The 24,206-nt window shown below is 37.9% G+C and overlaps 2 protein-coding genes and 1 pseudogene across 2 annotated transcripts; 1 reads left to right on the plus strand and 2 right to left on the minus strand.

Annotated features, from left to right (window-relative positions):
- The window catches only part of LOC149492473 (2-methylene-furan-3-one reductase-like), a 39,499-nt pseudogene extending 28,984 nt beyond the window's left edge, over window positions 1-10,515 (minus strand).
- On the plus strand, window positions 3,043-3,930 carry LOC105641672 (heavy metal-associated isoprenylated plant protein 28). The gene is made up of 2 exons (XM_020682575.3): window positions 3,043-3,311; window positions 3,413-3,930. Exons 1-2 carry the CDS (start codon window positions 3,257-3,259, stop codon window positions 3,778-3,780), a joined length of 423 nt encoding a protein of 140 aa, XP_020538234.1. The 5' UTR covers window positions 3,043-3,256; the 3' UTR covers window positions 3,781-3,930.
- Window positions 10,516-12,010: 1,495 nt separating the features above from the next.
- LOC149492476 (uncharacterized) lies at window positions 12,011-22,202 on the minus strand. The gene is made up of 3 exons (XM_089716453.1): window positions 18,273-22,202; window positions 16,538-16,676; window positions 12,011-16,023 (listed from the first exon to the last, which is right to left on the minus strand). Exons 1-3 carry the CDS (start codon window positions 22,200-22,202, stop codon window positions 12,011-12,013), a joined length of 8,082 nt encoding a protein of 2,693 aa, XP_089572579.1.
- Between the last annotated feature and the right edge of the window lie 2,004 nt (window positions 22,203-24,206).

Here is a 24,206-nt window from a genome sequence, read left to right on the forward strand (position 1 = left end):
GGATCAGGTTTGCGTATTACACATGTTGGTTCACAGCGTCTTTCTTTTCCTTCAAAGACATGCTCTCTTACTAATGTGTTGTGTGTTCCTAAAACTAGAGAGAATCTCATATCTGTCTCTGAGTTTTGTTTACAGAATAATGTGTCCATTGAATTTTTCTTTGATTGTTTTCTTGTGAAGGATCTGGTCACGGGGGAGATCATAACAAAAGGGCGAATTAATGATTCCTTGTATCGTCTGTCGTCTTTGTCTACAGACCGATTGGCTTCTAGTCCTCAAGCTTGTGTTAGTGTTCGTGCATCTTCGTTGTTTTGGCATAATCGTCTTGGTCATCCTTCCAAGAAAATCTTAAGTTATATTTTGTCTAAATTCAGTTTGCCTGTTTCTCTTAGTGAAAGCTTTAATTGTGATTCTTGTCAATGTAATAAGAGTCATAGACTCGCGTTTGGGACGTCGTCTTTAAAAAGTTCTCGTCCTTTAGAGTTATTATATTCAGACTTGTGGGGTCCTGCTCCTGTTGAATCTGTTGATGGGTTCAAATATTATGTTATTTTTGTTGACCATTTTACGAAATATATTTGGTTGTTTCCTTTAAAATTCAAGTCTGATGTTTCTACAATCTTTCCCGTGTTTCAAAAGCTTGTTGAGAATAAGTTTTCCACTAAAATTGTGTCTGTTTATACTGATGGGGGAGGTGAATATACTGCTTTAGGATCAATTTTTCGAAATAATGGTATTTCTCATCTTCTAACACCACCTCACACTCCTCAACATAATGGGGTAGCGGAACGTCGGCATAGACATTTGGTTGAAACTGGGCTTACTCTTCTTCATTCAGCCTCTTTGCCGAAAACATACTGGTCTTATGCTTTTAAAACTGCAGCATATTTAATTAACAGACTCCCAACTCCAATTCTTGGTTATTTGTCGCCTTATTATAAGCTTCTTGGTCAACATCCAAATTATAATAGTTTGAGGGTTTTTGGTTGTTTATGCTACCCGTGTCTTCGACCTTATGCTAAAAATAAATTTTATATAAAGTCTAAACCATGTATCTTCTTGGGATACTCTTCCAACCAGAGTGCTTATCTTTGTTATGATTATAATAGTGGTAGACTTTATGTTTCTAGACATGTGCAGTTTTGTGAAATGATTTTTCCAGGTCAAGATAAACTGGAGAATGCTACAGCCCCTGTCGATTCTTGGTATGATCTTTCTGTTATCAATTCTGCTCCTCCTGTACAGGCGGTTCCGTTTTACTCTTCTAATAGTGACACTTCTTCTGCTGACTTGTTATCTTCTGGTTTAGCTGTCACTCCTTCTCCAAATAACGTAGCTGCTTCACTTTCTGTTCCAGTCGAAGTAGCTGTTCCAGAGTCTGAGTTAATCGAGTCTGATCCTGTCCCATTGCAAGTTGTATCAGATTCTGTTTCTGTTTCCAATCCTGTTGCGCGAATGCACCCTATGAGAACTAGATCCCAAAATAATATTTTCAAGCCTAAACGTCTTAATCTAGTCACTAAATATCCTTTACCTACTGCTATTGAACCAACATGTGTTTCGCAAGCTTTAAATCATAATGAGTGGCGTGCTGCTATGTCTGATGAATATAATGCATTAATCTCTAATGGAACTTGGTTATTAGTGCCTCCTGACAGGAATCAAAATTTGGTGGGTTGCAAATGGATCTTTCGGTTGAAAAAGAATCCAGATGGGAGTATTGCAAAGTATAAAGCGCGCTTGGTTGCAAAGGGTTACAGTCAGAGACCGGGGGTGGATTTTGAAGAAACATTTAGTCCTGTTTTAAAGCCAGCAACAATTCGGGTTATTCTTACACTTGCAGTGACAAAAAGGTGGGACATCAGACAATTAGATGTTAATAACGCATTTCTTCATGGGCCTTTACAGGAAGATGTTTATATGAGACAGTCACCCGGATTTGTTGATAATTCTAAGCCAAATCATGTTTGTAAATTGGTGAAGGCCTTGTATGGCCTTCGACAAGCTCCACGAGCTTGGTATCAGGCTTTACGAAAGTGTGTTTTGGATTTTGGGTTTATTCAATCCAAATGTGATCATTCTTTGTTTTTGTATTGTAACGATGGTGTAGTTTGCTATTTCTTAGTCTATGTTGATGATTTACTTCTCACAGGAAATAGTCCAAGCTTTATTCGGTTATTCGAGAAAGAACTTGCTTCTAAGTTTTCACTTAAGGAGCCACAGCCCTTACATTTCTTTTTGGGGATTGATATCCATCGGTGCAAAGATGGACTTTTCTTATCACAACATCATTATATTACTCGGCTTTTACTTACAACGAAAATGGATGGTTCAAGGCCGGTTAGAACACCTATTGCCACGACAGCTATATTGGTTAAAAATGATGATGATAAGTTCATTGTTGATGGTACAGGTTTTCGGAAATTGGTGGGAGCTTTGCAGTATTTGACTTGGACACGCCCGGATATTTGTTATTCAGTCAATAAATTATCCCAGTTTATGCAGAAACCCACTGCTAAACATTGGGAGGCCCTCAAACGTCTGATGAGATATTTGAAGTCTACAATTGATCATGGGATTCTTGTGTCTCCTCACACTTCTTTGCAATTTCATGCCTTTTCGGATGCCGATTGGGCAGGTGATCCAATTGATAGAATGTCTACAACTGGATTTGTTTTGTATTTGGGATCTGTACCTATTTCTTGGTCTTCTAGGAAGCAAATATCAGTAGCACGGTCATCAACCGAAGCTGAATATAGAGCAGTGGCATCAGCAATATCAGAAATGGTTTGGGTACAATCATTGTTGGTTGAGTTGGGTTGTTCGAATAGCTCTATTTCTTGTCCAGTATTATATTGTGATAATGTTTCAGCCACATATGCTTGTCACAATCCGGTTTATCATTCCAAGATGAAGCACATCGAGATTGATATACACTTTGTGCGTGATTTGGTTCAAAAAGGCAAGATTCGAATTGCTCATGTTTCTTCTAAGGACCAATTGGCAGATTTGTTGACAAAAGCATTGCCAAGGTCCATATTTGCGACAAATCGATACAAGATTGGTGTTCGTTGTGGAACCTCAATCTTGCGGGGGAGTATTAAGTCCTAAGTGATAAGATAAGGATTAGCCGTTTCTATAGCTAAGTATTACAGGTTGTAAGTTATCATATTGTAACTGCTCTCTCTATTTAAAGTGTTGTACAGTAGCAACTGAAATACATTGGGGAAAACCTTAATTCATCTGTTATCTTTTAATGGATTGTGCTGGCTGCGAGACCAAAATCAAGAAGGCTCTTCAGAAAGTAGATGGTGTGTATATTGATTTCCTTTTCTTCCTCTTCTTTTAAGAGAAGGGTTTAAACTTTAATTAATTTATGGTAACTAAATTTATATTTTTGTTGTTTGTACAGGAATTGATGATACAGACATAGACATGGCCATGCAAAAGGTGACAGTAATGGGTTGGGCAGACCAGAAGAAGGTTCTTAAAGCAGTAAGGAAGACAGGAAGAAGAGCAGAGCTATGGCCGTACCCTTATAATCCTGAATACTATAACTTCAACCAACAGTATTACTGTCTGCAGAAACTAGAAACCCAACCAGCTGCACTCACCTATTATGAAACTCAGTACTCCACTTCCTCTTACAACTACCGAAAGCATGGATACAGTAATGAGGACTATGGCTATTACCAAACGCCACCGTATTCAATTGCTGTTGATGAACAGGCTAGTGACATGTTCAGTGATGAAAATCCTCATGCTTGCTCTATAATGTGATGATTTCTCAGGACACAGTTTCTCCATATATTTAGAGTTTGATTTTGAGTTCAAGAGTTCTTGTAATATATATTGTTGTTTCTGTGAGGGAAAATTAACCTCGTACGCAGTAAGGAAGTGCAAGATATTAGTAAGGCGTGGCGTATATATAAATATGATTTATTAATCATGAATAGATCTTCATATTTTTCCTTGGTGTAATCAATTGGCAAATCCACTCCCAAGCTTTTAATTAAATCCAAATTTCCAGGGGTAGCATGTTAGGAAATCAGCTCTGATACCACTTGTTAGGATACCGGCAATAAAAATACGAGAATAATTAAGCAGCGAAAATATTAAAATTGGGACACGTAGAAATTTACGTGGTTCACCCTCAACTGTTTAGGGCTACGTCCACGGGACCAACTCCGAATATTTCTTCCACTATTAAAAATAGTAGGCTTACAAAGAGAGTAATACAAAATAGTGGCACTCACAAGTGTTTCCCAAAAATACCCTAATAATCTTCACTATTTTCTAAACCCTTCGTTTTAAGAACCCTTTCTTAAAACTCATAAAAACTCTCTATTTTTCTCACTTATTCTTTCGTTGCTCTTGTTGGTGCGTCTGTGCTGAATGCTCCTGCCTCTATTTATAGGCAAAGATTTGAGAGAGCCGTGCATTGCTCATGCACGGCTCTTCATTATTTTCAACTGGCATGCCAACCATTCAATGGTTGGTTGCCAACCTTTGATTTTTTTTTTTTTCTTTTCATAATTGTGTGGGTCCCACTTGAGTGGGCACACCACCACCAACAAATCTCCCCCTGCACGCTCAAGTGGGGACGTTAGCCATACTCTCCATCATCCCTGCAGCTAATCGGCAATATTCAAACTTGTCTTTTGGAAGAATCTTCGTTAACATATCTGATCCATTTTCATCTGTATGGATCTTCTCAAGCTGTAACTGCTTCATCTCCAATACATCCCTGATCCAATGATATCTAACATCAATGTGCTTTGATCTTGAATGAAAGGAGGAATTCTTCCCAAGATGAATTGCACTTTGGCTATCGCAGAAAATCAAATATCGTTCTTGATGAATTCCGAGTTCATTCAAGAACTTCTTCATCCACAGCAACTCTTTGCATGCTTCTGTTAGTGCTATGAATTCTGCTTCAGTTGTTGATAAAGCAACACACTTCTGCAATCTTGACTGCCATGACACAGCTCCCCCTGCAAATGTGATTAGATACCCTGATGTGGACTTTCTCGAGTCAACATCCCCAGCCATATCTGCATCAGTATAACCCACTAATATTGGCTTCTCATCTCCAAAGCATAAACATACTTTGGTCGTACCTCGAAGATATCTGAAAATCCATTTTACTGCAGCCCAATGTTCCTTTCCAGGATTTGAAAGAAACCGACTCACTACTCCGACTGAATGAGCAATATCTGGCCGTGTACAAACCATGGCATACATTAAGCTTCCAACTGCTGAAGCATATGGAATCTTTTCCATCTCTTCCTTCTCTCCATCAGTAGAAGGGCACTGTTTTGAGCTTAATTTAAAGTGATTAGCAAGAGGACAACTAACCGCTTTAGAATTTTCCATTTTAAACTTTTGAAGTACTTTCTCAATGTACTTCTCCTGTGACAACCATAATTTCTTGGTTCTTCGATTTCTCGTAATCTTCATACCAAGAATCTGCTTTGCTGGTCCCAAGTCTTTCATAGCAAAAGACTTACTTAGCTGTTTCTTCAAGCTATTAATTCTGACAGAATTCTGACCAACAATCAACATATCATCTACATAGAGCAAGAGAATAATGTAGTCATCATCAGAAAATTTCTTTACGAAGACACAGTGATCTGAAGTGGTCTTTTTGTAACCTTCCTTCCCCATAACAAACTCAAACTTCTTGTACCACTGTCTTGGTGCCTGCTTCAAGCCGTACAGGCTCTTCTTCAGTTTACAAACATAATCTTCTTTCCCCTTTTTTATGAAACCCTTTGGCTGCTCCATGTATATTTCTTCTTCCAAATCTCCATGTAGGAAGGCAGTTTTTACATCCATTTGCTCGATTTCCAGATCAAAACTGGCGGCCATTCCGAGCACTGTCCGAATGGATGTCATTTTCACAACTGGTGAAAAGATTTCATCAAAATCAATACCCTTTCTTTGATTGAATCCTTTCACAACCAGTCTAGCTTTGAATCGTGGTTGGGAGCTGTGTTCTTCCTGCTTGATCCTGAACACCCACTTGTTCTTCAAAGCTTTCTTGCCTTTGGGCAACTTTACCAGCTCAAATGTTTTATTTTCATGCAAGGATTTCATTTCTTCTTGCATGGCTTCAATCCAGTTCCTTTTGTGTTCACTTTCCATTGCTTCTTCAAAGCATTCAGGTTCTCCCCCGTCAGTCATCAATACATATTCATTTGCTGAATATCTAGTAGATGGTTGTCTGACTCTACTAGACCTTCTTAATGTTTGAGAACCTTCTGGTGCTGGTAGCTGAACAGGAACACCATCAAAATCATCTTCTGGTTCATTCTGATGAGGAATTTCTGGATTTTCTAACTCTGGCTCTTGTTCTTGTGGAACATTTTCTTCATCTCCAACTTGTCTTTGTTCTGTTGCTGGAGGAACTATTTGCACATCTGTTGAATCATCTTCAGATCTATCGGCAACTTGCTTCTGAGTCTTTTCAACATCTTCAATAGTCTGATTTTCAACAAATACAGCATCTCTACTTCTTATCATCTTTTTCTGGATTGGATCAAAAAATCTATAGCCAAATTGATCTTGACCATAGCCAATGAATACACATTGTCGAGTCTTGACATCAAGCTTAGACCTCTCATCCTTAGGAATATGCACAAATGCTTTGCAACCAAACACCCGCAAGTGATCATAGGAAACATCCTTTCCTGACCATACTCGTTCTGGAGTATCATACTGAAGAGGAACACAAGGTGAACGATTTATAAGATGAACTGCTGTAAGAAGAGCTTCACCCCAAAATCTTTTAGACAACTTTGCATGTGAGAGTAAACATCTGACTCTCTCCATCAAAGTTCTGTTCATCCTCTCAGCCAAACCATTCAATTGCGGCGTCTTGGGAGGTGTTGTTTGATGTCGAATACCATGCTCTTTGCAGAAAGCATCAAATGGCCCAGTGTATTCTCCACCATTATCTGTTCTGATGCACTTCAGCTTCTTGCCTGTCTGTCGCTCAACTAAGTTTAGAAATTGTTTAAAAACATCTAAAACTTGATCTTTAGACTTCAAAGTGTACACCCAGGTCTTCCTAGAATGGTCATCGATAAATGTAACGAAGTATCGATTTCCACCATATGACATCGTCAATGGTCCACACAGATCTGAATGCACCAGATCTAACACATTCTTCATTCTGGAAGGCTGAGAAATCTTGAAGGCTACTCTATTCTGCTTTCCTGCCATACAATCAGAACATTTTTCTAAATGGACTTTATCCAATCCAGATAGCATGTTGTTTTTGACCAGAGTTGTCATTCCTTTTTCACTCATGTGGCCTAGTCGTTTATGCCACAATTCAACTGCACTGTCATCCTCCGCTATATTTAAAGTATCTCGGGAGAGCTTCGCATGCATCACGTACAGCTTTGGATCTTTCTTTCCATGGGCTACCACCATGGAACCTTTTGTGAGCTTCCACCGCCCATTTCTGAAAATGCTACAGAAATTTTCATCATCAAGTCTGCCAATCGAGATTAAATTAGAATGCATGTCTGGTACATGCACGACATCTTTTAGAATTAATCTCGAACCATTTTCTGTCTCCAGGCAAATGTCTCCCTTACCGACGACTTTCAACAGTTTGCCGTCTGCTATCTTGACCACACCCAGATTTTCTGGTGTGTAAGATGAAAAATTCTCTCTCCGGGATGTTGCATGAAGTGTAGCCCCACTATCAATTACCCAACTGGTCTCCTGGGTTGCAAGATTGATAGTGTCTTCAATGAACAGGTGGAACTCAGCAATAACATTGGCTTCATCATCACTGCTTTCTTCTTTCTTTGCCTTGCCTTTGATCTTCTCCTGATCACTTTTGAACTTCCGGCAATACCTTTTAATGTGCCCCTTCTTCCCACAATGATGGCACACAATATTGGCAAATTTGTTTGATCTACCTCTGCTCTTATCTCTTGTATTTGAGCTTCTAGATTGGCTCCTCCCTCTGGGCTGATTATTTCTTTTAGCATCTGCTAAAAAAATGTCTGATGAAGAAGGATTCTGTGCTTTACGTCTCATTTCTTCATTCAAAACAGCATTTTTAACAAATTCCCAGCTAACTCCACTATGTGGTGTAGAGTTTGTTATTGATATCTTCAAAGTCTCCCAAGACTCTGGTAAGGAGGCAAGCACCATAAGGCCGAGGATTTTATCATCAAATTTTATGCCCATATTTGACAGCTGGTGAATAGTCGCCTGCATTTCACTCAAGTGATCTGCTACAGAAGTACCTTCTTGGTATTTGAAATTCATCAGCTTCGTCAAATAAAATAATTGGTTGTTGCCGGATTTTGAGGCATATAGCTGTTCAAGCTTGTCCCATAATGTTCTGGCGTGAGTCTCGTTACATATGTGGTTGTACACATTATCATCGACAAATTGTCGAATATAACCACAAACTTGTTCATGCTCGAAAGCCCATTCTTCATCAGTCTTGTCTTCCGGTTTGCTTGAACCAAACACGGGCAAATGCATTTTGGTTACCATAAGGAGATCTCTCATTTTATTTCTCCATATATGGTAATTTGCGCCATTTAGACTGATCATTTTGCTTGTTCTAGCTTCCATGACTTTTGAGTGAATAGTAACCGTATATATAAATAGTACCAGTATATGAGAATAGTAACTGTACACGTGAATAGTACCTGTATATGTGAATAGTACTATACGTGAATAGTACCTGTATGTGTGAATAGTACTATACGTGAATAGTGCTGGGCTTAACAGTGACGGGCTCAGCAACAGTAACGTCAATAGTAACTATTCACCATCAACTGCGAGTTACTATTTTACTATTCATCACTAAGTCGATTTTGCAACGTCTTTCCGAGCGGACTGCACCAACGGACTCGTCGTAATTTTCTCGTCTTCGTGGTATATTTATTTTCAAAATATATCCACGGATCCGGTACCGCTATCTGACCGGCTGAACCAGGCTCTGATACCACTTGTTAGGAAATCAGCTCTGATACCACTTGTTAGGATACCGGCAATAAAAATACGAGAATAATTAAGCAGCGAAAATATTAAAATTGGGACACGTAGAAATTTACGTGGTTCACCCTCAACTGTTTAGGGCTACGTCCACGGGACCAACTCCGAATATTTCTTCCACTATTAAAAATAGTAGGCTTACAAAGAGAGTAATACAAAATAGTGGCACTCACAAGTGTTTCCCAAAAATACCCTAATAATCTTCACTATTTTCTAAACCCTTCGTTTTAAGAACCCTTTCTTAAAACTCATAAAAACTCTCTATTTTTCTCACTTATTCTTTCGTTGCTCTTGTTGGTGCGTCTGTGCTGAATGCTCCTGCCTCTATTTATAGGCAAAGATTTGAGAGAGCCGTGCATTGCTCATGCACGGCTCTTCATTATTTTCAACTGGCATGCCAACCATTCAATGGTTGGTTGCCAACCTTTGATTTTTTTTTTTTTCTTTTCATAATTGTGTGGGTCCCACTTGAGTGGGCACACCACCACCAACATAGCAGTGGCTGCTATTCTAGATGCTCCAAATAACATGCTTTGCTACCTGAAATTACAATATTAATTTAAAAACCAATAAAAACTAAGGTCATTCGTCAGTAGCTTTTGTCAAGTTTTTTATAGTGTTAGATAACATAGCATTTGAATTAGCTTTTTAGAGCTTAAGAAGTTAATTTACTTAATGTTTAGCTTTTTAACGTTTATGAAAAGCTACTCAAAAACAGCTAATTTTGCCAAAAACTCTTAGTAATACATTACTTAAAAAAATAAAATTAAAAAAGATGCAAAAATAAGACATTTAAGTATATACTTGAGTACCTGAATTGTGAGGTTCCAACCCCACCAGCACCTCCTAAAATTAGAATGGATTTACCAGCAGGAAAACCAGCTTGTTCAAGGCCTTGATAAGCAGACTCAATGGCTAAGGGTAAGCCAGCAGCTTCAACAAAATTCAGATTCTTAGGTTTAAGAGCCAACAGCTTCTCTTCAACAGCAGTGTATTCTGCTACTGACCCAAATTGTTTTGGATGGTTCAATGGTAGCTCATTAATGTTTCCATATACTTCATCTCCTACCTTAAACTTTCTGACTTGATTTCCCACTTTAACCACCACAACAGCTACATCGTACCCTGGAATAGTCTACAGAAGAACAACCAAAGATTAAGGCAATGTTTGGTTTATGAAAATATGAAATCGGATAATTTATAATAGAAGGATATATACTGAATCATGAAAGGAGGTCTTACAGGAAGAGGAGGAAGAGGAGGGTGGTCAGTGCCATCGAACCAGCCATGCAAAACATAATACTGATTCATTATTTTGATGTGCACCGGATTAAGTCCAGCAGCTACAACTTTAACCAACAATTGATCCTCTCTAATCTCAAGGACTGCAATTTCTGTATTTAATTTCAACATATAAGCAACAGAATTCCCATGTTCACGATAAACCCATGCCTTCTGTTTAGTTAGAATGGAAGCAGCCATACTGGGAATTAGGAACAAAATAATCTTCTTCTTCTTCTTTTTTCTTTTTCTTTTTTGAATGAGTCAGTTGTTTAATACCGATACATAAAATTTTGGGTTCAATTAATTCCTAGTTTGAGAAATCACCACGTTGAAACTATGTCTGTTTCATTTGCTCAACTACTTATCTTCGACGGAGATATCATGCCAAAGGAGATAAGATTAAATATTGAAGATGAGGACAGGCCGTTTGAACAGAACCTGGGACATTTAGGACCCAACAGCAATTGTCTCGCCATCGGATTGCATGGAAGACACCTTGTTTGTATTAGTGAAACTACAGCCGTTACTTAGTATTTTGGAAACTAACATAATCAAGGCCACCAATTCCTCTATATCAGCATAATCACAGAAAATTCAAATTAATTGTAAATATGTAATTTAGTTCCTTTCTTTATTTAGCCTCTGTTTTGTGTATATAAACTTGTACTGAATATCATTAAACATATGACAGATTTTACATCGTTCATTAAACCTTTATTGTATCAGAGCCCTCTGCTTAATTCATATTATTTTTTTCTTTTCTTTTTTCCTTTCCTTCCATGGCTCCTGAAACACCTACTGATTCCTCTTCTTCAAAAACACCAACAATCCTCAATTCAGCAGCAATCGGTAATCCTTCTATTTCTTTACACAATAATCAGATCATAACTTTTAACCCCTCATCTCAGCTAACTATTAAATTATCTGGCAGTACAAATTTTCCAACCTGGAAAGCTCAAGTTTTTACACTTCTCTGTGGCTATAATTTACTTTCTTTTCTTGACGATTCAGTTGAACCACCTCCCCAAATAATCAAACAATCTGATCTTGATGTGTTAAATCCTGAATACAAGGTTTGGTTTCGTCAGGATAATCTAATTCGTAATGCTCTTATTGCCTCTGTAGAGCCTACAATTGCCCCTTTTATCGCAAATGCCTTAACCTCTAAACAAGCCTGGGATCATCTTCACACTACCTATGCCAATAAGTCTCAAACCAGAATTTTTACTTTTGCGTGATCTTCTTGCCAAAGTTCAAAAAAATTCAAAATCCGTTGAAGATTATCTACGTGAAGTTGTAGTTTTGCAAATGAGTTAGCTGCTGCTGGATCCCCCATTGATAACACTGAATTGATTGTAAAAATTCTTAGTGGGCTTGGACCTGATTATAAAGAGATTACTGCATGTTAAAACAAACTACAGTGGAGAATTTACAGATTAAATCTTATGAGATTGATAGAGAATTCCAGCATGTATTTCATTGAAGAATACTGCAGAATTTATACAAGAATGGAAATAACAAACTTCCTATTTAGAAGCCACTCATAAGGTGGATAAAAACTGAATAAAAAATCTGCAACTAAGAGCTAAAAAACAGCCACTAACTTAAGCCACTAACTCCATCATTTGATGCTGTAAAAAAAAAGAAATAACAGAAAAATATTAACAGTATGCTGGAACTGAAATGCCAGAATCTAACACTCCTCCTTGGCATTTCGGTGACAAACACCAATTCTTTGTCTCAAGTCTTCAAATCTCTCCTTAGGAATGGCCTTGGTAAAAATGTCTGCAAGCTGATTTTCAGATGAGCAATGTACAAGTAGCACTTCGTTAGATTGTTGAACTTCTCTGATAAAATGAAACTTAATTTTGATATGCTTCGTTCGACCATGAAACACTGGGTTTTTGGAGATTGAAACTGCCGAAATATTATCACACATGATCTTTGTAGCTTCTGTCTGCTCACACTGCAAATCTTTTAGCATCTTCCTTAGCCAAATAGCCTGGTTTACAGCAGAGGCAGCAGCAATGTACTCTGCTTCTGCTGTTGATTGAGCTGTAGTTTCTTGTTTTTTTGAGCTCCAACTGAAAAAACTTGTGCCCAATGAAAATAAGTATCCAGAAGTGCTTCTTGAGTCTTCAATACAGCCACCCCAATCGCTGTCACAGTAACCAACCAACTTCAAACTCTCCCCTGCAACTGCTGCAAAGAACATCCCAAATGTGCTGGTTCCTTTTATATACCTTAACACCCTTTTGGCAGCTGTAAAGTGGGTTTCCCTAGGTGAATGCATGAACCTAGAGAGCAAACTTACAGCAAATAGAATGTCAGGTCTGCTAGCTGTAAGGTACAGAAGACTACCAATTAAACTTCTATAGAGGCTTGCATCTACTTTTTCAGCATTTTCATCCTTGCCTAGCTTTAAACCAGTAGAAATTGGAGTGCTTACAGGTTTGCAATCTTGCATTTTAAACCTGTATAAAATATCAGAAATGTATTTCTGCTGACTTATAAAAAAACCATCACTAGTTTGCAGCACCTCCATCCCAAGAAAGTATTTCATGATTCCAAGATCAGTCATCTCAAAGACTTTCTCCATTTCATTCTTGAACTTTTGAATGAGTTCAAGTTTGCTACCTGTCACAAGCATGTCATCAACATAAATTGAAACAACTAAACACTCATCATCTGTATTTCTTACATACAAGGTAGCTTCACTTTGACTTCTGCTAAAGCCAAGGCGCATGAGATGATTGTCCATCCTTTCATACCAAGCTCTCGGAGCTTGTTTTAAGCCATACAAAGCTTTCTTTAGAAGATAAACTTGATCCTCTTTACCAGGAATTAAAAAACCATCAGGTTGCTCTACAAAAATCTCTTCATTGAGAAACCCATTCAGAAATGCTGATTTGACATCAAGTTGGTGAATTTGCCATGAATTGTGAGCAGCAAAAGCAAGAAGGAGTTTGATTGTATCATACCTTGCTACTGGAGCAAAAGTTTCTTGGTAATCCATACCATATTGTTGTGCATATCCCTTCACCACCAATCTGGCTTTATGCTTACAAACTGAACCATCAGAATTAAATTTGGTCTTAAAGACCCACTTTACACCAATCACCTTGCGATTTGCTGGCCTATCAACTAGCTGCCATGTCTCATTCTTGTTGATCATTTCTAATTCAGCTTGCATAGCTCTCCTCCATGCTTGAAATTCTTGTGCTTCATCGTAGCTTGTTGGTTCATTGACAACTAAGCTACACCTTTCATAAACGTCCTCTAAGGACTTTGTACCTCTCACCGGTAAGTCATCCACCAAATCATCTGCTACAAGTTGAGGTTGCTCTTTTGGAAAGAGATTAGCTTGAGTATCCTTTTGATTCTCCCAACACCAAACAGCAGCCTCATCAAACTTTACATCTCTGCTCAAAATTATTTTTTCAGTTTTCAAGCAGAAAATTCTGTACCCTTTACACGATGAACCATAGCCCATGAAAATGCCTTTTTCAGCCCTGTTGTCTAGCTTGCTTCTTTTTGATTCAGAGACTTGATAATAACATATACACCCAAAGATTCTGATATGATGTACTGTTGGCTTGTGGTCATACCAAGCTTCATAAGGAGTCTTGTCTTGCAAAGCTTTTGTGGGAAGTCTATTTAATAAATAGACAGAAGTATTGACTGCCTCTGCCCAGAATTGGTTTGGCATTTGTTTCTCAATTAAAAGACACCTGGCCATCTCCATTATTGTCCTATTCTTCCTTTCAGACACCCCATTTTGTTGCGGAGTGTAAGGTACAGTCATTTGATGTTCAATGCCTGTACTTTTACAAAATTCAGCAAACTGGCGAGAAGTATATTCTCCTCCATTGTCAGATCTTAAAGCTTTAATTTTAAGATTACATTGATTCTCTACTAAAGCTTTAAATTGTTTAAACATATCAAAGACTTCACTTTTGAGTTTAATGAAATAAACCCAACACATCCTGGTGCAGTCATCAATAAATAGGAGAAAATAATTGTTACCACTCAAGGACTTGGTTGTCATCGGACCACACACATCAGTGTGGACGAGTTGAAGTTTTTGATTTGCTCTCCATGCCTGATTTGTTTGAAATGGTAGCTTCGATTGCTTCCCTTGCTGACAGATCTCACAAACTTGAGTATCATAGGAAATTTCAGGCATATCTTCCACCAGACCCTTCTTGTTCATTTCAGCAATTGTTCTTTGATTGAAATGTCCCAGCCTTTTATGCCATAAGTTTGTAATTGAATGTGAAGCACTTGTGTAAGCTTTCTCAGATGCTTTCTCCCAATTTACCACAAAACTTCTATTTTTCATGTTCACACTAAATAATTCAACTCCAGAAGGATCAAAAACAATGCATTTGTCATCCTTAAAAAGAAGTGAATAATTTTTTTCAAGCATTTGCCCAACACTTAGCAAATTTTGGCTAATTTCAGGTATGTACAAAACATCTGGAATGGTTTTGATACCTGATTTTGTTAAGACAGCCACTAATCCTCTTCCTTTGACTTCTAGGAATTCTCCATTTCCCACCTTTACTTTGGATTTGTAGGTAACATCAAGAGTCCTGAACATCTCTGCATCATTGCACAAGTGATGAGTGCAGCCACTGTCGATAAGCCATGCATCAGAGAAGTCATTCATTGAGAAGCAAGAAACTGCAAAAAGTTGCTCCTCCTGTGCATTATTTTCGTCTGCCATTTGAGCTTGAGAAGGTTTTGAGCCTTTGTTTTTGGATTTGCAGACTTTGGAAACATGCCCAATCTGCTTACAACTGCCACATACAGCATCAGGTCTCCACCAGCAATATTTCTCAAGATGTGTTGTTTTTTTGCAGTGTTTGCAAGAAGGAAACAGTTTCTTTGACCCTTCACTGCAATTTCCACCATCGTGCTTGCCCTTATTTTTCTGGTTGGGATGATGTTTCCCCTTATAAGAGTTTTGCTTTTGCATAGAGAAAGCTCCTTCGGTGAATCTCTCCTGCCTCATATTCCTTCTTTGCTCTTGCGCTTGAAGTGCACTCATTAGTTCACCTAATGAAATCGTACTTAGGTCCTTGGACTCTTCAAGAGAAGAAATCTTGGATTCAAACCTCTCTAGAAGAGTCACAAGAACTTTTTCCACAATTCTTGTATCTGAGAAATCTTCACCAAGCAATCTTATGTTATTAACAATCAAAGAAATTCGATCGGCATACTTACTGATTGTTTCATCCTCCAACATGTTCAACGACTCAAATTCCCTTTTCAAGTTCAAAACTTGCATTTGACGTGTTCTATCACTGCCTTGGTATTCTTCCTTCAACCTGTCCCAAGCCTCCTTTGCAGTTTTGCAAGCCATAATTCGGTAGAACACAGAATCTGCTACTGAATTTTGAATAACTGACTTGGCTCTAGATTTCTTTGCTTTTTCTTCACTGTTGGATTTGATTTGTGCTAAGGTGGGGTTTGCTGGTAGAGAAGGAATTGGTTTATCCTCTGTTACAGATTCCCATAGATCAAAGGCTTCCAAGAAAGCTTGCATCTTCACTGACCAAATGTGATAATTTTGACCAGTTAAGATGATAGGCGGGTTTAAAGATTGGCTGCTGGATGCCATTTGGAGTTTTGGATTAAAAAAACTTTGGTTGTAGTTTGGTCCCGTAAGATAAACTGCTCTGATACCACTGTTAAAACAAACTACAGTGGAGAATTTACAGATTAAATCTTATGAGATTGATAGAGAATTCCAGCATGTATTTCATTGAAGAATACTGCAGAATTTATACAAGAATGGAAATAACAAACTTCCTATTTAGAAGCCACTCATAAGGTGGATAAAAACTGAATAAAAAATCTGCAACTAAGAGCTAAAAAACAGCCACTAACTTAAGCCACTAACTCCATCATTTGATGCTGTAAAAAAAAAGAAATAACAGAAAAATATTAACAGTATGCTGGAACTGAAATGCCAGAATCTAACACTGCAGTCATTCGTGCTAGAGATTCTCCAATCAGTTTTGAAGAGCTTCATGATAAATTAACTGATCAGGAATTGTTTCTCCAACATGAAGATACCAAGAAAATTCAACCTCCTATTACTGTTCAGGTAGCACAATCTTCTGTTCCTTCTAATCCAAATTATTCTAGTCAACGACCACCGCGTCGATGGAATCATCAACATTTACAGCGGTCACCTCAGTAATCAAATCACATGCAATCACGTGGTTCACAATATGGAAATCCAAGGCCACATTTTCAACAATCATGGCAACCTGCTCAGTCTGTTCAGTCTCAACATTGGCGCCCATCATCATCTGTTCAATGTCAACTATGTGGGCGTTTTGGTCATACTGCTAATGTTTGTCGATCCAAGTCTCATAATCATTTTGAGGCAAAGGCGATGTTTGCCTCAGCTACACAATCTGATCCGTGGGTGCTCGACAACGGTGCTACTCATCATGTTACTGATAATTCTTTGAATCTCATGCCACCACATGAATTTTCTGGTACTGACAGTATTGCTATGGGTAACGGTAACAATACCCCTATCACACATGCAGGTTCTATTTCTCTACCCTCAACCTCTGCCAACTTTTCCTTAAAAAATGTTTTGTGTGCACCAGATATTAAACACAACTTGATATCTGTTTCTAAATTTAATCAGCAAAATAACACCTCTATTGAATTCTTTCCATTTGAATTTGTTGTGAAGGCACTGAACACGGGGGCGCCTCTTCTTCGCGGGCTGAGTAAGAATGATCTGTATGTCTGGCCGACTTCAAAATTCAATTCTCCTTCTTCTATTAATTTAGTTGTCTCTGCTCCAAGTATTAGTTTATGGCATCGTCGCTTAGGACATCCAAATCTGCGAGCCTTAAAACTTGTTCTGAATTCTTTTGGTTTACCATATTCCAAATTACATGAGTTTCAATATTATAATTCTTGTTGCAGTAATAAAAGTGCTAGACTACCATTCTCTCATTCATCTTTATAAAGTCATAAACCTTTTGAGATTGTTTTCACAGATGTTTGGGGTCCTTCACCTTTAAAGTCCATTGATAAGAATAAATATTATATTATTTTTGTTGATCAATTCTCTAAGTACACATGGCTTTACCCAATTAAAACTAAAAGTGAAGTTTCTCAAATATTTGTTGTCTTCAAGAATACAGTGGAAATCTTTTTCAAAACCAGAATTTTAAGTGTATATTCAGATGGTGGAGGTGAATTTCTTGCACTTAAAAACATTCTAGCCCAACATGGAATCCAACATTTAATCTCTCCACCTTATACCCCTCAGCGTATAGCTCAAGCTGAAAGAAAACATCGTCATATCATCGAGACAGCTCGCACCCTTTTACACCAAGCTTCCTTATCTTATAACCTCTGGACATTTGCTTGCATTACTGCAGTATTTTTAATAAACAGACTTCCCACAAACACACTTGCCTTAAAATCACCTTATCAAATTCTTTTTCAATCTAACCCTGCTTTGTCTAAACTTAAGACTTTTGGATGTTTATGTTACCCGTGGTTGAAGCCTCATGCTAAAAATAAACTTGAGCCACGGTCAAGACCATGTGTGTACTTAGGTTTCTCTGTTCAATATCACAGTCATCAATGTTTTGATCCAGTGTCATCTAAAGTTTATCTTGTTAAAACAAACAACAGTAGAGAATTTACAGATTAAATCTTATGAGATTGATAGAGAATTCCAGCACATATTTCATTGAAGAATACTGCAGAATTTATACAAGAATGGAAATAACAAACTTCCTATTTAGAAGCCACTCATAAGGTGGATAAAAACTGAATAAAAAATCTGCAACTAAGAGCTAAAAAACAGCCACTAACTTAAGCCACTAACTCCACCATTTGATGCTGTAAAAAAAAGAAATAACAGAAAAATATTAACAGTATGCTGGAACTGAAATGCCAGAAATCTAACACTCCTCCTTGGCATTTCGGTGACAAACACCAATTCTTTGTCTCAAGTCTTCAAATCTCTCCTTAGGAATGGCCTTGGTAAAAATGTCTGCAAGCTGATTTTCAGATGAGCAATGTACAAGTAGCACTTCGTTAGATTGTTGAACTTCTCTGATAAAATGAAACTTAATTTTGATATGCTTCGTTCGACCATGAAACACTGGGTTTTTGGAGATTGAAACTGCCGAAATATTATCACACATGATCTTTGTAGCTTCTGTCTGCTCACACTGCAAATCTTTTAGCATCTTCCTTAGCCAAATAGCCTGGTTTATAGCAGAGGCAGCAGCAATGTACTCTGCTTCTGCTGTTGATTGAGCTGTAGTTTCTTGTTTTTTTGAGCTCCAACTGAAAAAACTTGTGCCCAATGAAAATAAGTATCCAGAAGTGCTTCTTGAGTCTTCAATACAGCCACCCCAATCGCTGTCACAGTAACCAACCAACTTCAAACTCTCCCCTGCAACTGCTGCAAAGAACATCCCAAATGTGCTGGTTCCTTTTATATACCTTAACACCCTTTTGGCAGCTGTAAAGTGGGTTTCCCTAGGTGAATGCATGAACCTAGAGAGCAAACTTACAGCAAATAGAATGTCAGGTCTGCTAGCTGTAAGGTACAGAAGACTACCAATTAAACTTCTATAGAGGCTTGCATCTACTTTTTCAGCATTTTCATCCTTGCCTAGCTTTAAACCAGTAGAAATTGGAGTGCTTACAGGTTTGCAATCTTGCATTTTAAACCTGTATAAAATATCAGAAATGTATTTCTGCTGACTTATAAAAAAACCATCATTAGTTTGCAGCACCTCCATCCCAAGAAAGTATTTCATGATTCCAAGATCAGTCATCTCAAAGACTTTCTCCATTTCATTCTTGAACTTTTGAATGAGTTCAAGTTTGCTACCTGTCACAAGCATGTCATCAACATAAATTGAAACAACTAAACACTCATCATCTGTATTTCTTACATACAAGGTAGCTTCACTTTGACTTCTGCTAAAGCAAAGTTGCATGAGATGATTGTCCATCCTTTCATACCAAGCTCTCGGAGCTTGTTTTAAGCCATACAAAGCTTTCTTTAGAAGATAAACTTGATCCTCTTTACCAGGAATTAAAAAACCATCAGGTTGCTCTACAAAAATCTCTTCATTGAGAAACCCATTCAGAAATGCTGATTTGACATCAAGTTGGTGAATTTGCCATGAATTGTGAGCAGCAAAAGCAAGAAGGAGTTTGATTGTATCATACCTTGCTACTGGAGCAAAAGTTTCTTGGTAATCCACACCATATTGTTGTGCATATCCCTTCACCACCAATCTGGCTTTATGCTTACAAACTGAACCATCAGAATTAAATTTGGTCTTAAAGACCCACTTTACACCAATCACCTTGTGATTTGCTGGCCTATCAACTAGTTGCCATGTCTCATTCTTGTTGATCATTTCTAATTCAGCTTGCATAGCTCTCCTCCATGCTTGAAATTCTTGTGCTTCAGCGTAGCTTGTTGGTTCATTGACAACCAAGCTACACCTTTCATAAATGTCCTCTAAGGACTTTGTACCTCTCACCGGCAAGTCATCCACCAAATCATCTGCTACAAGTTGAGGTTGCTCTTTTGGAAAGAGATTAGCATGAGTATCCTTTTGATTCTCCCAACACCAAACAGCAGCCTCATCAAACTTTACATCTCTGCTCAAAATTATTTTTTCAGTTTTCAAGCAGAAAATTCTGTACCCTTTACACGATGAACCATAGCCCATGAAAATGCCTTTTTCAGCCCTGTTGTCTAGCTTGCTTCTTTTTGATTCAGATACTTGATAATAACATATACACCCAAAGATTCTGATATGGTGTACAGTTGGCTTGTGGTCATACCAAGCTTCATAAGGAGTCTTGTCTTGCAAAGCTTTTGTGGGAAGTCTATTTAATAAATAGACAGAAGTATTGACTGCCTCTGCCCAGAATTGGTTTGGCATTTGTTTCTCAATTAAAAGACACCTGGCCATCTCCATTATTGTCCTATTCTTCCTTTCAGACACCCCATTTTGTTGCGGAGTGTAAGGTACAGTCATTTGATGTTCAATGCCTGTACTTTTACAAAATTCAGCAAACTGGCGAGAAGTATATTCTCCTCCATTGTCAGATCTTAAAGCTTTAATTTTAAGATTACATTGATTCTCTACTAAAGCTCTAAATTGTTTAAACATATCAAAGACTTCACTTTTGAGTTTAATGAAATAAACCCAACACATCCTGGTGCAGTCATCAATAAATAGGAGAAAATAATTGTTACCACTCAAGGACTTGGTTGTCATCGGACCACACACATCAGTGTGGACGAGTTGAAGTTTCTGATTTGCTCTCCATGCCTGATTTGTTTGAAATGGTAGCTTCGATTGCTTCCCTTGCTGACAGATCTCACAAACTTGAGTATCATAGGAAATTTCAGGCATATCTTCCACCAGACCCTTCTTGTTCATTTCAGCAATTGTTCTTTGATTGAAATGTCCAAGCCTTTTATGCCACAAGTTTGTAATTGAATGCGAAGCACTTGTGTAAGCTTGCTCAGCTGCTTTCTCCCAATTTACCACAAAACTTCTATTTTTCATGCTCACAGTAAATAATTCAACTCCAGAAGGATCAAAAATAGTGCATTTGTGATCCTTAAAAAGAAGTGAATAATTTTTTTCAAGCATTTGCCCAACACTTAACAAATTTTGGCTAATTTCAGGTATGTACAAAACATCAGGAATGGTTTTGATACCTGATTTTGTTAAGACAGCCACTAATCCTCTTCCTTTGACTTCTAGGAATTCTCCATTTCCCACCTTTACTTTGGATTTGTAGGTATCATCAAGAGTCCTGAACATCTCTGCATCATTGCACAAGTGATGAGTGCAGCCGCTGTCGATAAGCCATGCATCAGAGAAGTCATTCATTGAGAAGCAAGTAACTGCAAAAAGTTGCTCCTCCTGTGCATTATTTTCGTCTGCCATTTGAGCTTGAGAAGGTTTTGAGCCTCTGTTTTTGGATTTGCAGACTTTGGATACATGCCCAACCTGCTTACAACTGCCACATACAGCATCAGGCCTCCACCAGCAATATTTCTCAAGATGTGTTGTTTTTTTGCAATGTTTGCAAGAAGGAAACGATTTCTTTGAACTTTCACTGCTATTTCCAGCATCGTGCTTGCCCTTATTTTTCTGGTTGGGATGATGTTTCCCCTTACTAGAGTTTTGCTTTTGCATAGAGAAAGCTCCTTCGGTGAATCTCTCCTGCCTCATATTCCTTCTTTGCTCTTGCGCTTGAAGGGCACTCATTAGTTCACCTAATGAAATCGTACATAGGTCCTTGGACTCTTCAAGAGAAGAAATCTTGGATTCAAACCTCTCTGGAAGAGTCACAAGAACTTTCTCCACAATTCTTGTATCTGAGAAATCTTCACCAAGCAATCTTATGTTATTAACAATCAAAGAAATTCGATCGGCATACTTACTGATTGTTTCATCCTCCAACATGTTCAACGACTCAAATTCCCTTTTCAAGTTCAAAACTTGCATTTGACGTGTTCTATCACTGCCTTGGTATTCTTCCTTCAACCTGTCCCAAGCCTCCTTTGCAGTTTTGCAAGCCATAATTCGGTAGAACACAGAATCTGCTACTGAATTTTGAATAACTGACTTGGCTCTAGATTTCTTTGCTTTTTCTTCACTGTTGGATTTGATTTGTGCTAAGGTGGGGTTTGCTGGTAGAGCAGGAATTGGTTTATCCTCTGTTACAGATTCCCAGAGATCAAAGGCTTCCAAAAAAGCTTGCATCTTCACTGACCAAATGTGATAATTTTGACCAATTAAGATGATAGGCGGGTTTAAAGATTGGCTGCTGGATGCCATTTGGAGTTTTGGATTAAAAAAACTTTGGTTGTAGTTTGGTCCCGTAAGATAAACTGCTCTGATACCACTGTTAAAACAAACAACAGTAGAGAATTTACAGATTAAATCTTATGAGATTGATAGAGAATTCCAGCACATATTTCATTGAAGAATACTGCAGAATTTATACAAGAATGGAAATAACAAACTTCCTATTTAGAAGCCACTCATAAGGTGGATAAAAACTGAATAAAAAATCTGCAACTAAGAGCTAAAAAACAGCCACTAACTTAAGCCACTAACTCCACCATTTGATGCTGTAAAAAAAAGAAATAACAGAAAAATATTAACAGTATGCTGGAACTGAAATGCCAGAAATCTAACATATCTTTCTAGGGATGTTTTATTCTTTGAATCTATTTTTCCATACCAGACCATATTTCAACATACTGCATGTGATAGCTTCAAATTATCTTGGCATGAGCTTACCATTTCTCCGTTGCCTATGCTTTCAAAATTTTCTTCTCATGCTGATGATTTTATTCCAGCCCCTATCTCTGTTCCTTCTCCATTGAATTTAGTTCTGTCGTCACCTAGACATACTCCTCATACTTCGAGCACTGCGACTACAGAGGTGTCTTCAAGCTCAGCATCTTCTCAATCCCATCCTACATCAGGCATGCCCATTTCCTCTACTTCATTAAGTTCAAATGAGACAGAATCACAAGCTTTTACTTTGCCCAACCCTGTTGTTCCATTGCTGCAATCTCGTGTCACAACACGATCTCAGCATAATATTTTCAAAACCCATGAAAATTTTTGATTATCTTGTAGTTGCAAATACACCTAGCCTTCCTCATACTGTTGCTCAAGCTCGTAAGAATCCTCGTTGGTGTTCGGCAATGGAAGAAGAATACAATGCATTGATTCGAAATCAAACTTGGGACTTGGTACCTTTTTCTTATTCTTATAATGTTGTTGATTGTAAATGGCTTTTTAGGACCAAGTTTAAAGCATACGGTGAGATTGACAAATATAAAGCTCGGCTTGTGGCAAAAGGATTTACTCAGCAATCGGGAATTGATTATCACTCTACATTCAGTCCTGTTGTCAAGCCAGCCACAATTCGCTTAATTCTTACTCTTGCAGCTAAATTTCAGTGGCCTCTACATCAATTAGATGTAAATAACGCCTTTTTACAAGGTAAATTAGAGGATGAGGTATATATGAGACAACCAAAGGGGTTTATTCATCCAGATTTTCCAAATTATGTATGTAAACTCAAGAAGGCAATATATGGTTTGCGACAGGCTCCAAGGGCATGGTACATGGCTCTTAAAAATTTTCTGCTATCATATGGGTTTCACGAATCAAAATCAAATAGCTCATTGTTTCTTCTTCATAAATCTACTGCTATGCTCTATATTTTGGTTTATGTTGACGATATAATCATTACTGGAAATAGTAATTCAGCGCTTACTCATGTGATTAATGCTCTGTCGAATCATTTTTCACTAAAAGATCTTGGTCAGCTTCATTACTTTTTAGGAGTTGAGGTGCTACATCAACCAGAGGGAATTTACTTATCTCATTCCAAGTATATTTTTGATATTCTCCAAAAATACAATATGCAAGACTGCCATTGTATATCAAGTCCAATGAGTATCACACCATTACTTACGCTAAATGATGGTTCAGGCAAAATTGATGCGCAACAATATCGTGAGGCAGTTGGAAAACTTCAATATTTATCCTTTACTCGCCCTGATATAAGTTTTGTGGTTAATAAATAGTCTCAGTTTATGCATACACCCTCAATTACTCATTGGCAGGCAGTAAAAAGGTTGTTTAGATATGTAAAGTATACAATTTACCATGGTTTATTTCTTCGGCGCACTCCAGCTTCTCAATTATATGTCTATACAAATGCAGATTGGGCTGGAGATCCCACAGATCGTACCTCAACCTCTGGTTATATTACATTTCTTGGTTCCTCTCCTATTAGCTGGTCTTCCAAGAAACAAC

The sequence above is a fragment of the Jatropha curcas genome, chromosome 11 (assembly GCF_041381405.1).
Source record: "Jatropha curcas cultivar XTBG-Jc1 chromosome 11, XTBG_Jcur_1.0, whole genome shotgun sequence".
Taxonomy (NCBI): Eukaryota; Viridiplantae; Streptophyta; class Magnoliopsida; order Malpighiales; family Euphorbiaceae; genus Jatropha; species Jatropha curcas.